General features: G+C 44.9%; 1 protein-coding gene across 1 annotated transcript in view; it reads right to left on the reverse strand.

Annotated features, from left to right (window-relative positions):
• Positions 1-17057: 17057 nt before the first annotated feature.
• CDH26 (cadherin 26) overlaps positions 17058-17391 on the reverse strand; it is a 58599-nt gene continuing 58265 nt past the window's right edge. The window contains 1 exon segment of the mRNA XM_032257134.1: positions 17058-17352. Coding sequence (XP_032113025.1) covers positions 17149-17352 — 204 coding nt within the window. The 3' untranslated portion in view covers positions 17058-17148.

Below are 17391 nucleotides of genomic sequence, written 5' to 3' on the forward strand. Positions count from 1 at the left end.
AATACAGCAAAGTATCTGCCATGAGGGCAAGAGGACCAGAGCCCACATGTGATCTGGGGAGGTAAAAAAGGCTCCCTGGGCAAGTACCATCGGGGCTGCCAGGTAGGCTGGTGGAGTTTCTGTAGGTAGGGGTAGGGACAGAACTCTAGGACAAGGGAACAGCATAAGCAAAAGCCTGGAGGGAGACCCAAGATGGTGTCTGGGGTAAGGACCTATAGCTGGAGTTTCCGGCTTCAGGAAGAAAAGGCAGGCTCATGTTTCAGAGGCCATTGAATGGAAATTCCCAGGCACTGAAGAGCCATTGATGGGTTTTGACCCAGGAAATGTGTGGCGGGGGATCTTCTGGGGATGCTTGTACCCAACAGATCAGAGCACTGAAGCAGGAAGATTTGTCCAGAGGCCAGGGGATAGGTGGCAGTGGGAACAAGAAGGAGCTTGGGGAGGTGATGCATTTCCAGCAAGACTTCACAGCTTAAAGGCTGAGCTTGGAGGAAACAGAAGCGACAGTGACCAGGATGAGAGACGGGCCATCAACACCCCACACAGGACACACACCGCCAGGTCAGCTTGCCGTGTTCCAGGGTCAAGTCTGGTTTGGTGCAGGAAGGTGCAGAAGTTTCTCGTCACCTCCTTTTCTCACCATTCAGAAAGCAGTGTCCTCTTAAAGCCATACAGAAGGGTGATATATTTGACTACATTTTTTTTCTTTTTAGTTTTTGCATGGAAAAAGATATCAACAAACAAAGGACAAACTGAAAAACAAATGTAACATATATAACCAACAGAGCTAATATTCTCACAGACTGTATTAGTCTGTTTTCACACTGCCATAAAGAACATCTCTGAGACTGGGTAATCTATAAATGAAAGAGATTTAATTGATTCACAGTCTGCATGGCTGGGGAGGCCTCAGGAAACTTACAATCGTGGTGAAAGAGGAAGAAAACATGTCCTTCTTCACAAGGCGGCAGGAGAGAGAGAAGAGAAAGTAAAACCCCAAATATAACCCCCAAATCTCATAAGAACTCACTCACTATCATAAGAACAGCATGAGGGAACCCCTCCCCATGATCCAATCACCTCCCTCCCTCAACACATAGGATTACAATTCGAGATGAGATTTGGGTGAGGACACAGAGCCAAACCATACCACATACGAAGCACTCTTATGAATAATCCATCAGAAGAAAATGGGGGAGTGACAGAAGCAGGCCGTTCACAGGAAAATAAGTGGCTCAGAAACATAATTTCGTATGTCCCAGTTTCATTTATAATAAAAGATATGGAAGTTAAGAGTAAAATTACAAACCCTTTTTAAGTTATTTCACTTAGGCTAGTAAAGATGTAAAAACTGCTAATACACACAGTTGGTGGGAATGTTGGAAAATAATTTGTCAATAGGTATTAAAATTTTAAATGTAGGTTCCCATTCCTCTAGGCATTTCACTGCTAGGACTGTATCCTAGCAATATGCTCATGCATGCATAGAAAAAGTGTAAATTAGAATGTTCTTAGCAGGATTGTTTGTTGTAGCAAAAAGCCAGAAATCGCCTGAGTATTCTCAGCAGAGAACTGCTTAAGTTACAACACAATCACACAAACAATGACATAAAATATCTAAAAAGTACGCTAACTATACACATGTTGGTAGGGCAGGATCTCTTAGGTGGATTGTTAGGTGAATAAATTAAGGTGTGGTACAGTTTTCACATTGGTATTAAAATTTTTAAATGATATGCATTCCTATTTAGAAGATGCTATGAACCATAATCACCTCATTGAAGGAGGACCCAAGAGCTCGGATCTGGGATAGGAAGGAGTCCAACTCTGAGCTGTTTAGGCTTTGATCCTGTCCGTACTAAGCTTTCTGAGCCACTGGCCTTCCCTGCCTGTGCTGGAGTCTCCACCATCAGGTTAAAGCCCGCTGCTGTGGGTGGTGGTGCTCAGTCACCAACCATCCATCACTCTGACTGGCTGTCCAGAGAGTAAAACAGCCGGGGCCTTGGCTCCAGTCTCTGACAGTGTCAGGAAACTTGCTGAAAGTGGCCTTTCATTTGAGCCTGAACACTAAAGGAGAACTGGCAGAAACACCCACCTGCAGGCAGCTGGGGGCTGGCTGGCCTTTGCAGCTGGTGGGGGCCCTGGCGCCCACACTGCTGTCACTCTTCCCGGGCTGCCTCTGGAAAGCAGCCTCCCACATGCAATCTCTAGGTCCCTGACCAAGGTATTTTTAGCCACCCTCCATGGTCGCCACAGCTCTGAGGCTATGATCCAGGAACATTCCTGAACTCTGGGTGTCTGCTCTAGGCCTGGCTTGTTCCCAAGGCCAGTGTAGAACTTTCCTTGCTACCCTTGTGACCTTTTGCCTCGTGACCCTTCCCCCAGTGCACAGAGCTCTGGCTCCGCAGTTCCTGATATGCACACTGTCTGTTCATGGTGAGGAGCGGCAGAGGGACATTGCCTTCCCTTGGAACAATGTGGCTTTCTGGACAAATGGAGCTGGTGACACTGTCTTGAAGAGCAGCCCTTCTAAGCTGGAACGCAGGCAGACACTCCCTGCCGCAGGATTCCTGAAGCTCTAGCTCCTTGAGCTTCCCGCATTTGCTATATTGACAATTCCCGCTGTGCCCTCGTTGCCTTCTGCACTGTCACCCTCTTCGCCTACATATTTCCTTCAGTTGCACCCTAAAAGATAGGATATGTGACATCATGGGTTTAACATGCTAGTTGTTTTTTTAATGCATTAAAGGACATCCTATTAGAATTTGTAGAAAGGAAAAAAGAGAAAAAGTAATTCTTTCATGCATACCAGATAAGCAGTGACCAGGCCAGTGATGAGAAACACAGTGGACTGCCTGCCATTCACAGTTTGCAGAGGAAAAGTTATTTATGAGCAGGCCTTTGCACATGATTTCTTCTTCATGATCACACATACACACACACACACACACACGCGCACGTGCACATCTTTTCTACCTGGATAATTGCCACCTCCTCCAGGAAGCCATTTCCAAGGCCCTCACCACCAACAGCAGGCCCGTGCCCCTCCACTGTACTCCGTGCTCAGCCTGAGCTAGCCCTGCCCATTCTCCTCTGCAGTCTCCTGGAAAGCATGCCTTTTTGTTCAGGGGTGATGGGGAATGTGCACTCCGGACTCGAACCCCACCTCCTTCATTTCTCGGCTGCATAACCTTAAACAAGCGGCTCATTTGCTTTCCCCAAGCCTTACTCTCCTCATCTGCAAAATGTGTATGACAACAGAAAGTGAGGGTGAAATAACGTAGGCAAAATGGTAACACAGGCTTAGCATTCACTAAGCATTTGCTAAAATATTTGCCAAATGCATGTACGCATGAAGGAGGGTACACAGAGGAGGTTAGGCAATAACCCACAGCTTAAGATCCTCCAAAAATCTTATTACTAATACAGGTTCCTGGGGTCCAGCCAGACTTCCTGAGGCAGGTCTGGAGTCTGTATTTCTAACAAGCCCTCGGTGACTGTTTGGGACCTACTCAGCCAAAGCCCCATTTCTGTCATAGAGACAGTGCCCGGCCGCGGAATGACCACGGACAGCTTCTGGGTGCCTCCACAGACGCAAAGTCCCCAGGTCTGGTCACATTACCCCACTGCACTCACGCCTCGTGCACCACTGCTTATAGTTACAGCGGGGCTCTCTCTGAAACTAGGAAATGGAAGATAGCACGTGGAGGACAGTCCACAGGAATGTGACATCTAAATGACGATTCACCTGTTCAGGACCCAAAAGTGCTGTTTGTTGATAGTACTGTTGATGAGAATGATGGTGGTGGTGATGATGGTGATGGTGGCGCTGGTGACAGTAACAGCAATGATTTCTTTAAAAACCTGTAAGAGGGGGCTTACTATTTTCCCCATTATACAGACAAAGCAATAGCTCAAACAAGGTGAAGAATGGAGCCAGTGTCAAGCCCTCGCTTCCTCCCATACCAAAGCCAATGCTCTAAATGCCTATGGCATGCATCTTTCATGCACTGTAGTTTGACCCTCTATGAGACACCAGAATTGGAAATATGATTCTGATGTTAGGGCCACATTCAAGTTCTTCATAATTCCCTCATCTAAATCAGTCTTGAGTTTTATTTCTGACTAACATCAGTGGAAATCCAGCTTACACTGGCGGAGGGGCCACGTGCATTCAGTATCTATGCGTTCCTTCTCATCTCCTCGTCTTCCTCGCAAATAGGTCGTGGCCACAGGACTAGTTCTGGCCAGTAGAGTTTAGCAGCCACTGTGCTTTCTTCATCTTTCCCTGCCACAGCCAACCTAGAGGCCCAAACTGTGCACTTGCTGGATTTTGCCTGAATGAGAAGGAAACCTTTATTGGGTTAAAAGCCTTGGTGGATTTACCTGTTTCAGCTGCCAGCATTAATTTCTCTGACTAATATACAGATTAATTTCAGGGTGAATTTCTCACTCCACTTGCCCCACACATTGCAAAGCTCCTGCTTTATGCTCCCATGTTCATAATGATAGTTATTGAACTATAATACTGTTACATGATGATTTTCCTTTGCTATTCTCAGCCTGTTTGGCTTTTGAGAAACAACTTGGCGTCATTTCATATTAAAAACTGACTTAAAGAAAAAGCAGTCCTTCCACGCAGTGTCACCTGTGTCGTGAGAGCTAATAGAAGCAGAGAGCTGCCTGTTGGGGTCTCGATTTACAAATCACCTGACAGATGAAGTCTGTAGGCTTCCAAAGTGGGAGGGTGAAAGCTTTAAAAAGCAAAACCAGAAAGTGGGAAAGAAAGACACTGACCACCATCCAGCTCTGTGATAAACTCCGGAGAGGCTGTGAGCCACGGTGGGAAGGACGCGGCCCTCACACCTTTGGTCCTCCCACTCTCTCCCAGCCTCTCTATAAAGGACAATGCCAATCAGCAAAATACAACAAAATAACATCAACTGTAGTGGAAATTACAAGCAGAATTCTGTGAAGATCATACTCCTTTCATCTAAAGAACCTGAGGACATTTCTACAAACAATTAATTCAATGTATTTAATTCTGAAGGATTCACTTGAGAGGCCTGAATTTGTAACTGAATCTTTTTTAAAAGGAGAAATCTAATACACGCAAAAATTTAGAGACTCAGACCTTCCTTGTGGTCATAAAGACCATTGTCGAAGGAGGGTGTTTCTGTTTCACAGGCTGAGTTCCTCCTGGTGGCATCATCTCCTTGTACATACCTTATGGCGGTCCTCTCCCAGCCGTGGCTCTTCCCTGGGGGCTGATGCAGCCCCTGCTGAGGCTGAAGTGATTTCTCATTTTAGACCACACAAAGCAGGTGAGAGGTGCTCACGAGAAGGTTTTCTGGGAAAGCGGGGTTTGCAGTTCGTCTTCACGGCTGCATTCCCACCAGCGCCATGACAGTTTACAAATGCCATGGCGACATCAGGAAGTCACCCTATATGGTCTAAAAAGGGGAGGCATGAATAATCCACTCCTTTTTTTAGCATATTATGAAGAAATAACCATAAAAATGGACAGCCAGCAGCCCTCAGGGCTGCTCCGTCTATGAAATAGCTATTCTTTCTATTCCTTTACTTTCTTACTAAACTAGCTTTCAGTTTGGAAAAAAAAAAACTTTTGAAGGAAATGTTTTCACTCTGGGCTGGTTTCTAAAAACTTGAATCAGGCACGAAAGTGAATTCATTGGTGCAGGTAATTGTCCAAGGGCTGCCAAGTCTTCTTAACTAGCTGCAGGACTTCAGCAATGTCAGTAGAACCCACTCCCCTCCCTCTCAGCTCACTTCCCTGCTGCCCACATCTGGTGGCCCGCAACCACTCTGCATCTTCACCTCATGCTCTCAAGGTAGCTGCAACTGCCCCTGCACTTACAGCCTCTCAGCTTCCAAGTCCACCCAAACAGTTGGAAAGACCCTGGACCTGACTCTCGCTGGCTCAGTTTGGATAACATGCACATCTCTGAAATAATCATGGTGGCCAAGGGGATGGGCTACATCAACTAGCTAAAATCTTCCAGGATCTCATTCTGGAACTCACAGGAAGAGAGGATGAAGAGATGGGGAACTGTCCGAAGGAAGCCCAGGTGTTCTCCTAGAAGAAGGTGAAGAGATGCTGGTAAAAACCCAGGTTCTTAAAATACCAACAGACCAAAGTTTCTCAGCCGTGATTGACTTCAAATGACCCTGGTGTCCCTGGAATGCTGAGGCTCTGGAGAGCTCAGGTGGAAAACCCCACAATCAAAATGAATCCTCAATTTTACAAATAGACATTGAGGCCCAGACTGGGGAACTCACCCAGTGAAAAGCTCACAGAGCTCCACAAAACTTGGTTCTGGTGATGGTGTGCAGGTGTGTACGTATGTCCAGGCTCATCAGATTGTAGATATTCAATATGTGTCACTTTTATATTAACATAGCAGTTATACCTCAGCAAAACCAGGCAGTTGTGGGGGAAGGTGGCAGAAAGGATTCCCAGTTCAGTTTCTCTTCCCCTTCCTTGTTTTTCTTCTTCAGTGAGGACGGAATCTCTTGCCTCTCAGTGACCATGTATTCCTTTACTTTTATGTATTATTTATTTATTTATTTTTGCTGGTAAGGATACTTAACATGAGACCTACCCTCTTAACAAATGTTTAAGTGCACACATATACACCATGGAATACTGTGCAGACATAAAAAAGAATGAGTTCATGTCCTTTGCAGGGATATGGATGAAGCTGGAAACCATCATTCTCAGCAAACTAACACAGAAATAGAAAACCAAATACCACATGTTCTCACTCATAAGTGGGAGCTGAACAATAAGAACGCATGAACACAGGGAGGGGAACATCACACTGGGCCTGTTGCAGGGTGGAGGGCAAGGGGAAGGAGGGCATTAGGACAAATACTGAATGCACACAGGGCTTAAAACCTAGATGTCAAGTTGACAGGTGCGGCAAACCACCATGGCATATGTATTCCTATGTAACAAACCCACATATTCTGCACATGTACCCCAGGACTTAAGTAAAGTAAAAAAAAAGTTTAAGAGCACAATACTGCACTGTTTCCTGTAGGCGCTACATTGTACAGCAGACCTCTAGGACTGATGCCCCGCATGCAACTGTAACTTTATATCCGCTGACCAACAGATCCCCATCTGCCCCTCCCCTATCCCTGGAAAGCACCATACTAGCTCCTGCCTCTTTGTCTGACTCTTTTCGATCCCTGACATCAGTGAGCCCTTCCAGCGCTCATCCTTCTGGGTCCCACTTATTTCCCTTAACAGAATGTCTTCCAGGCCTACCCGTGTTGTGGCAAATGGCAGGATTTCCTCCTTTTGGATGGCTAACTAGTATCCCCTTGTGTGTCTACACCACGTCTCTTTACTTGTTCATTTATCTGTGGACATTGAGGTTATCTCCATAGCGTGGCGACCGTGAATAACGCTGCAGTGAACTTGAGAGTGCGCATACCTGTTTGAGATCCGGATTTCTGTTCTTCGGATATGTCCTCAGAAATGGGATTCCTGAATCCTACGGTAGTTCCATTTTTAATTCTTCAAGGAACATCCATATTATTTGTCATAGCAGCGGTACCATTTTACATTCCCGCCAGCAGTGTACAAGGGTTCAAATGTCTTCACAACCTCACTTGCCATGTCAGCCTAAGACACGCTATCCACGAAGGCCTGGCTGCAGCCCCCGACTGGCCCTGCCACCCAGCTGTTGCCCACTCTATGCCCCTCTGAATGTCTCCTGCCTGTGACCTCCCTACTCTGTGTTTTGAATTGTCTCCTTCTGCAAGCTTTTCGCTCCCTCCGCCGCACCCTCTGCGTCATAGGGACTGGCACGTAAATGCTTTTTTATTTGGATTGCCTCTCGTTAAATCAATAAACATAGAGTGCCTACTAAATGTCAGGGCCTGGGGATTCAGCCATAAACAGTTCCTTCCCTCAAGGAGCCTGCAGTCCCAGTGGGGAAGACACACATTTTTAAAATGTGGCAGACCAAAAGAAGCCAATCTCAAAAGATTGCATACTGTATAGTCCCATTTATATCACATTATGTAAACGAAACCATTTTAGAAATGCAGGAGAGGCTGATGGTCACCAGGGGTTGGGAGAGCGAGTGGGGAGAGGAGAGAAGATGTGGTTACACTGGAGCACCCTGGGGTCATTTGGGGGTCCTGTCCGGCTCAGCACCTTGTTAAGCATCAGCCAGTGGTGGTGAGCACACAGACCTACCCAGGTGAAGAAACAGGGCAGAACTTAGTATGCACACAGAAGAGGACAGGTGAAACCCAGAAGCATGAGTGAGGTGAGTGGAGTGTGACTATGTCAGTGTCCTGGTTGTGACACTGTCCAGGTGTCTGGTCAGATTAGTTACCCTGGAGGGAAAACCGAGTGAAGGGTGTAAGAGGCCTCTTTGTATTATCTGTTACAAATGCATGCGAATCCATCATGATTCCAACTACAATTTCAATTTAAAAACGTGTCAGGTCACCCACATAGAATATAAACTTAGATTATTTAAAATTGAACAAAATTAAACATTCAGCTCTTCCGTCTCGGTGGACACATTTCCAGTGCTCAAGAGCACACTAGTGGCCGCTGTGCTGGGCAGCGGCAATCATTTTCATCACTGCACACCCTGCTGTTGGCCGGCAAAAGTTCACTGCACACACTGCTGTTGGCCGGCAAAAGTTCACTGCATACCCTGCTGTTGGCTGGCAAAAGTCTGGACTTCTCTGGGATGTGGGTTACACAGTTGAACGCATTTGTCAAAACTCAGGGAATGGTGAAGTTAACATCTATACATTTCCTTTGTAAATTTTACCTTTAAAAATGTCGAACTCAAATAACACTATCTAGGCAAAAGTCTTTAGGGGTAACGTGCACTGATGTCTGCAACTTACTTTGAAATGCATCAAAGAATAGGAGGAAGAAAGAAGAAAGAGGACAAAGAGAGAGGAGGAGGCAGAGGAAGAAAAAAGAGCGACAGAAAGATGCATTAATGTGTGTTAAAGCAAATGGAGCAAAACATTAATATAGAATCCAGTTGACAGGTGTACGTGACCTCATTGTACAGTTCTTTCAACTTTTCTATATGGGGAGAAAAAAAACAGGAGCAGGTTAAAATGTGACCTATGACCCCCAGCCTTACACCACTATATCCTTCCTTTTCACCTGAGCCATATACAATCAGTGACCGTGAGGCCTCTACTGGCCAAGGGAAGAGAATCAGAGTCTTGTGATCACATCAGCACTACTTTGCCTCTGCTCAAGACCATACCCCTGTTTCCAGAGAGCTAAGTGACCACCCACTGCCCCTACCCTCCACATTCCCCCCAACATGCACACACACACACACACACACACTCTCCTGGCTTCCCCTCCTGCTGAGGTCCCTCATGTCTCCTCCAGCCTCTTTGCAGGAGCCACATACCAATAGTCGCCACATCACTCACTCACTCAGTGAGCACTTAATGAGCACCTATACTGCTCCAGACACTGTTCCAGGCACTGGAGGTGCCTTGACAAAGCTTCCCTATGGAAGTTTACATTCAAGCTAAGGGGGAGTGTATTAGTCTTCTATTGCTATCATACAGATCACCAGAAAATTCCCTGTTTAAAAGCAGCATAAATTTATCCAAGAGTGTCTGTAAGTCAGGAGTGTGGGCACAGCATGGCTCAGCTGGTTCTCTGCTCTGAGTCTCACAAAGCCAAAGTCAAGGTGTCATCCAGGCTGTGTTCCTTCCTACAGGCTCTGGGGAGACTCCACACCCAAGCTCTTCCAGGTTGTTGACCGAATGCAGGTCCTTGTTTGTGGGACTGAGGTTCTTGTGTCCTTGCTGGCAATCACCAGTGGGCTGAGGGGATGATCAGATCCTGGAGGCCATCCACATTCCTTGGCTTGTGGCCCCTTCAAAGCCACTAATGGCAGGGTGAGTTCTTCTGCTTCAATCTCTGTGAAGTCCCTTCTGCCTCACCTCCCTCTGCCTCCTCTTCTCCCTCTCTCTCTCTCTCTCACTAACTCCAGCCAGAGAGCTGTCTCCACTCTCATGGGCTCATGGGATTGCACCGGCCAACCCACAAGATGCAGGATCAACGCCCCATTTTACAATCAGCTGGTTCTTCACCTTAATCCCCTCTGTAATGGCCTACACAACAATGCCAGATTGGAGCATGCCCTGAAAGGCCTCAGGAGTCTTGGGAAGACGTCTTTACCATTCTGCCCCACATAGGAAAACAAACGATAAACCCAGAGCAACCTCAGACTTCCCAGAGTGGTTTAAGGCATCAGGCACTTTGTGAGACTCATCTCCTACTAGCTTCTAAGTCTGAATGAAGCCTTTTTTGGGGCCGTGTGTCCCAGTGAGGGCCTGGTGCCTGGCTGTGGAAGTGAAAACCACAGATTCCACATAAATAAATAGTGTCCAGCACAGGAGGTTCAATCTTCATTTTGGTAGATTGAAAGCATTTGACACTCTCATTCTGTCTATGCCAGGTTCATTTCGATCAGGGGCAAGCAGCTCCTAATCACCTTTATTCTATTTTCAGACTCTTGGTTTAAGGGTGTTTGGATAAAGGACAGTGTCAGCTGGAGTCAATGCTTGGCAGTCTGGGTGCTGGGGAACCTGGCAGCCCCAGCCCAGAGTTGGCAACCTAGGAACATATTTACTCCACTGCTTAATATTCCTCTCAGTTGGGCTGAGAGAGGAAGTTTCTACAAACAGAGTCACTTAAAACAGGTATGCCCAAGGGCTCAAACCCTCTACAGGCCCATGTGGGAATGGCCTTGTGACTCGGGTAATGAGCCCGTCTGCCCTTCATCACACCTGCTCCCAGCGCAGAAGGGTGTCGTTGAGGCTGATCACTCACCTGCTTACCCTGCAAGGCCCTGGAGGGCTTCCGGCAGTTTCCAAAAATCAGATCCAAGCTCAAAAGGACACTGTGACATTGTGTGGTCCGTGGAAAGGGCTAATTGAAAGCATATGCCATGGGGCAGTGACAGCCATTTTGGAAGAGGATTTTAGAAATCTGTTAAGCAATAGCACAGCACAGCATAAGGAAGAAACTCGCTCATTGTACAAATACCTGGTTGAACATCATGGGAAAAATCGGTTCACTGAATACGTTTAACTCACGGAGGTAATCACTCTAAAGCATGACACCCATTTATGCATCAACGGTTTCTATTTATTGGTTTATTTTTTAGGTCACATTACTTAGGCTAATTAAGTTTGACTATGAATGACAGAACACATTGCCCCAACAAATACTGACTTACATGTATTTCTCTTTTGTAAAAGTTTGGGGATCCAGGCCTTTTTGGCCTGCCAGTGTGAGGGACTCGGGCTCCTTCCAACACAGGATTCCGCTGTGGACAGCTCCGTTCCCAAGCTCTGCATAGTCCCCCTTCATGCCCGCAGCCAGCCTGCAGGAAGAGGGAGGGCACACCTGCTCTCTGCAAGACTCTCCAGAACTTACACAGCCACCTCTGCTGCCACTGCATGAATCCCATTGGCCAGAACTTAGTCATCTGGTCACAGCTAGTTCAGGGAAGGCTGAGAAATGCAGTGTACATTTGGGAAACCCATAGTCCTGGCTAAATTCAGGGTTTCGTTTCTTATGACTAAGGACAGAAGAGCTCATGGGAGGGGTGGGAAGATAGGTGTCTCTGCTACAGTCATTCCTTCGGCCACGCACAGGCCTGTGTGAGCCTTTCTTCCCATACACAGAACACGCTCATCTCATGTCCCCAAGAGATACATCTGCAAAATTCCATCCAATCCCTGCATCTGGCTCTAGAGCTGGGAACTCAGGGTAAAGCACAGTCCTTTCTATGAGATATGGACGAGGATTTTTATGGCTTGACAGACTAAAAACTAAATGAGAAGTTACTTGTTCTCAATACATCCAACATAAGGGAGATGAGTGAGAACAGGAGAACTGTGATTAAAACTCCCGCTTGGCAGTCGGAGGCTGACACACACAGCCGTCATCATCCACACACCTGAGCGCATCCCAGTGGGCGGGGAGACTGGAGTCTCCTGTGGCATCACTCGCCACAGTCACGGCCTCGTGTTCTCGGAGGCTCCTTCCTACTTTTATCTCCACTGCTGCACCCGATGTGAGGAGCAGAGGGTAAGCCCTTCCTGAGGCTGCACGGTGCTCACGGTCGGCTTCTTCTTTTGAAGGTTGGTGGTTCCAGGGATCACCTTGGGGTTAAACAATCACAAGCATTCACAGACCAGGCTGCTGGTTTCCTCGGCAAAAGCATTTTTTAAAAACATAAAGACTTCAGATCTGCTTGTTTCCACTGAGCTCTGCTGTGAAGACACGTTTTTAATGCTGAAGCTTCTGTTTGTTTTCCTAATGGGCCTCTGTGCTCTGCTGATATGTTCTCTCTCTCAGCCTAATGGTACCCACCTGCAGCCATGGGAAGCAAGGGCTTAGCTGGGAAGACAAAACGCTTAAAATGACTTTTGACACAAAGTTCCAAATTGGTGGGATGGGGCACTGGTTTTATTTTCTGCTAAGCAGGCTGCTTTGCAGAAACAATTTCTACGACTGATGTAGTTTGCGAAACACACAGTTGCTTTCTGAAGCCTGCAAGGCTCCAAATCACCAAGCTCTTAGTCAACTTAAAACGCAGTCCACAGGCAGAGTGTCGCCATCAGCACACTGTTTCCTTTCATTCTTGCTCAGGTGCCGGCCGGCAGGAGCCAAAGTCCAGCTCTCTCTCGTAGAATGTTGCTAAAAGCAGTGAGAAGCAGCTAATGCTCTTTTTTTTTACATTATAAATTTATCCTGCCATTTCCTGCATCAATCCTTGTCAGGACATGGGCTGGTTTTCAAAAAGTAACAGGCAGTGGTTTTTATCAAATGCTTTGTTTCTGTATAACCAGGGTCATGGGCTCTCTTGCTCACAATGTTTAGCGCCTGCCGCCTGAACACATCCGTTCAGCCAACGCCATGTGCTTAAGTTCTGCTGCTTGGAGCTCACTTCTCTGGTTCTCTGTTTTGTATCAGTTAAGATTAGATCTGGCCATGACTGACAGAAAATCCAAAAGAGCAATGGCTTAAACAAGACACATTTAGTTCTTCCTCATGCGGAGTGGGCTTCCTGGTGCCCAGGCACCTCTCCCTCTCTCTGCTCTACCACACTATGCATCGGTTCTGATGGCTGCCCCACTTCCAGCCATCACATTCTAAGCCCAGACAGTAGAAGAGGGAGAGGAGACAGACACATCACTCTGTTCAAGGACACTTCCTGGAAGTTGCCTCCCATTGGCCAGAATGTAGTCACACAGCCATGCCCCGCTGAAACGCAGGATGGGAAATGTTGCTGCCAATCTTCCTGGCATGTACACAGAAAAGACTCAGGGTTCTTCTACTGGAGAAGAAGAGAGAACACATTTTAGGGCAACCAGTAGTCTCTGCAGCCTCATACTTGCATAACATTTCAGTAGTAGAAGGCTTGTATTGGGAAAAGTTAAAAGACTGTTTTCATGGCTCCAGAATTATTTATACTCTCTTTCTTCATAGCAGATTTGTTTGGCCTTTGACACACACATTTCAGAGAAGACAATGGCTAGACAAAGATTGCAGGCTCTGCCACACAGAGGGGCTTCCTGATGAGGGAAAGCCATCTCAGAAACACCCTCTACCTGGCACTGTCTTGATATCCTTGACGGCTGCCACAGGTCATCTTTGAGGGGACGGTGGCTGTGTCTACTTCTTAGAAACATAAAATGAGGTCTCCTTAGTCAGTGTTTCACTTGGGAAGAGGAAAGTTGTAACCACTGAGCTATCTGCTGTGTTTAGTAAATCATAAAAGCAAGCAAAACGAGCATCTCAGATGAAAAGCTCCACAAAACCAATGATTGTTATCGCACATAAAAACCAAAATTGATGAAATGCAAAATAAATATTTAACGTCTCAGACTGCAGCTATCTTTGGACTGCTAAGTAATTTGGAGGCTAATGTTCATAATAAAATCACATTTTCTCTGAAAATATTTACTATTTCAGTTTATTGCCTTATTCATTGCCATCAGCAAGAATTGGTTTAATTCATGAGAATATGTGAATTCCATTACAGGCTAAGAATTTTCACCAAAGCCTCCTGGTGCTGATGTTCCTAATGGAAATTTTCTTTAAGCATGTAGCTAGACTTGAGAATGAACTTGTGAGCAGAGCCAGCAGATATCCAGAAATGTTTCCTGCAGGCATCAGTCGGGGAAAGTGATAATACATAATGTAGACTTGCATGTAAAGGGAAAGGCTGAAGGATCCTATGCAAAGGGTGCTTCCTAAAGATGCCAACATGGCCATTTTCTTCACTGGACACAAATTCCAAGACTGAAGGCCTATGAAAACAGTCAGAATCTGAATCTACGTGTGTGTGTGTGTGTGTGTGTGTGTGTGTGAGTGTGTGTGTGTGTGTGTGTGTGTGCGTGTGTACAGATATAGGTATCAGCTTCAAAATACACAAAGAAGAAAGTAAACTAAAAATTTGTAAATGTCTAACTAAATATCTACAAAATATGACATTTGGTTATCCTCATTAATTGTTAAACATGCAGGTCATGAGTGTTGCATGAATATTTTATTACTATTAGAAACAATGTGTTGCAGAGCTGCTCATAATGCGGGAATATTCACAAATCAGCACAGCTGCTGACATTCTGTAGCCAGTAGCAAGTTAAATAAGTTACCTATAGTTAAAAGCAAATGTATTTAAAAGCTTTCAAAATTCATACGGCATGTTCGTTTTTAATGCAAAATAGCAATACATCCTAAAATGTCTGATGTGATGTAGAGTTTCCATATGGAATGCCCCAGAGAAGGAGTCAAGCACACTTTTTCTATGAAGAGCCAAAAAGTAAAGATGTAGGCTTTGTGGGCTGTGGGGTCTCTGTTGCAACTACTCGGCTCTGCTGCGGAACACAAAAAGGTCCATGGGTAATACCTGAACAAATGATCATGGTTGTGTGCCAATAAAACTTTATTTACAAGAACAGACAGTGTGCTTTACCATGTTAGTAAGGCAAATCTGGAAGGGCCAATAACCACCCATTGCCCCTGCCAACAATTCACCCATTGCCCCTGCCAACAATTCAGACTCAAAAGTATATGTTTACTGGAGTGACATCAGCAAGATGGCCAACTAGAGATGTCTGGTGCTCCCCAAGACCCCCACCAAGAAAGAATCACGGCAACAAATAACTAAGCTTTAACTGGAGTGTTGAAAAGAAAATGTTGTCATGCAGCACGGGAGTAGAAAAGGACCTGTGATGGCTGGAAGCCCGGGAGGGCAACACAGAGGCACCCTGCATCTGTACCCCATCTCCTCTGCCGGAATCAGATCAGCCCAGAGACAGGAGGACTTTCCACTGCAGGAAAAAGGTAAGCAGAAGATCCCTAACAGTCCCCATTGCCACTGCAAACACCTACAGTCCTTATGCACGAGACTCCCACAGTCCTCACAAAGCAATCTACAGATGCAATGCAAACATACGGTTTCAGATAGCTAGAAGGGGGATGTTGAATGCTCCCTCCCAATACAAAGAAATGAAAAAATGTTTGAGCCAATGACTATGCTAATTACCCTGATCTGATCAATGTAAATGTATTGAAACATGAAAAATGTATTGAAACATCCTTATGTATCCCATAAATATGTACAATTATTATATGTCAATTATTTAAAATAAAAAGTTTCAAAACTTGAGAGAATTTTTTAAAAATCTGCAGGGAACAGAATGGAAGAGGCAAGTATAAGGAGGCAGTTAAATAAACTAATGTGTTTATTTTGTTTGTTTTGTTTTCCAAAAACACATATTTTCCTAAAAAATGACTTTTATCCTGAATTACTCAGAAAATGTCCTAGACTGTCCTCTGAGTCATGCTACGATCAATACAGCTGTTCTACACATTCAAGCATCCTATTCAGACATGCCAGTGCTTTAAATATGATTTTTCTTCTTTTTTCAGCTTCCCAAAGCAGAGAAAAAGTGAGGTAACCAGGTAGAAAAAGTCCAGATCTCTTTAAAAGAAGTATTTGCACAGCTTCTTCAAAAAGAAGGAAAAAGTTTTAACTCTGAGCTGTAACTCACTGTTTAACATAAAACTTCACCGATTTAACAGCAAACATGTTTCTACGGATTTATTTTAGGGCGTGAGAGAGGGCATTCACAAAAGATTTTGCTCATTAATTATATAAAAATGTTTATGGGGCTGTAGACTTTTAGATATCCAATATGTGCATTTAAGTGTCCTAACAGCATTTTAAACTTTGCTTAGACAGTGTCTTATCTATTACTTAGACTAGCAAACTGGCTATTTACAGGGCATATGTCCCCCTATTAAGATTTTAAAAAGAAACCATTTACTCCCCTGAAACTTACACTAGCAGTAAGTGGACAAGTAAAAACCAATTAAATTTTGTGGTTTGGTTTAAAGATAAAATCTAACCAGAACTTATCCATTCAAAGCCTCCTAAACTCTTTTACTTACATAATACACACAAGTTAAATTATGTCAGCTCTTCATTTTTTTAAAGAATGTGCTGTTTATAAAGATTTCAGCATAATCATTTCTCTCAAGATAACATATTTCATCTATTTATCTAATCAAAAAGTGAATAGGGACAAATATTTATTTTTTGTAAATCACTTAAAATACTGATTACAAATGTTCTAGAAAACATTTCTCTATTTACCTAAGTTTTCCCTTAAATGGAAGGAGTATCATAATCACAGAAATGTAAATAATATTTTCAAAATCTATTTTTATTTTTCTTCAGTATTACCTACTGTTCCCAAGTGGCTGAGTCATCTATGGGTTATATTTTCAATTACGCTCAAAGCTAGGCTGTCAGTGGAAGCCAAGAATAACACAATTAAATTTAAGTTTGTCTAGAAAATATGACAAATCAAATTTTAAGAAAGCATAACTTGTGGTTTTGCTTTGGTTCAAGGCGGTTGGTCTGAGAATGTCCAAGCATTTAATTCACACTAATAGTATGTCCTCATCCTAAGACTAGAAGGCAATATTTTTTTTAAGGAGGGAAAGGAAGAACAAAGGTGAAAAATCCTGGAATACTGATTCCCCTCCATGAATTACTTCAATTCTCCAAAATATGCACTGTTTTAGAAAGGAACGCCCGACTCTGAATGTATTTCCTCGAATGGCGTCGCTTTTGAGCCCAAAGAGTCCAGCTAATCAGGAGGCAGCTCCTGTTCCGAGCTGGCCAGAGAGCTGAGGGATGGGGCCCCTCCACACTCCCCCACCTCACTGCAGACATGAGGCAGGTAGCTGGGGTCGTCTTCCAGCACATCCGCAACATGGAGCTTCTGGGGAAAAGCAGGGGAAAGAGAGGGTAAATGCCACAT

This window comes from Sapajus apella, unplaced genomic scaffold (assembly GCF_009761245.1).
Source record: "Sapajus apella isolate SASKATOON/1434 unplaced genomic scaffold, GSC_monkey_1.0 scaffold96, whole genome shotgun sequence".
In the NCBI taxonomy this organism is placed as follows: Eukaryota; Metazoa; Chordata; class Mammalia; order Primates; family Cebidae; genus Sapajus; species Sapajus apella.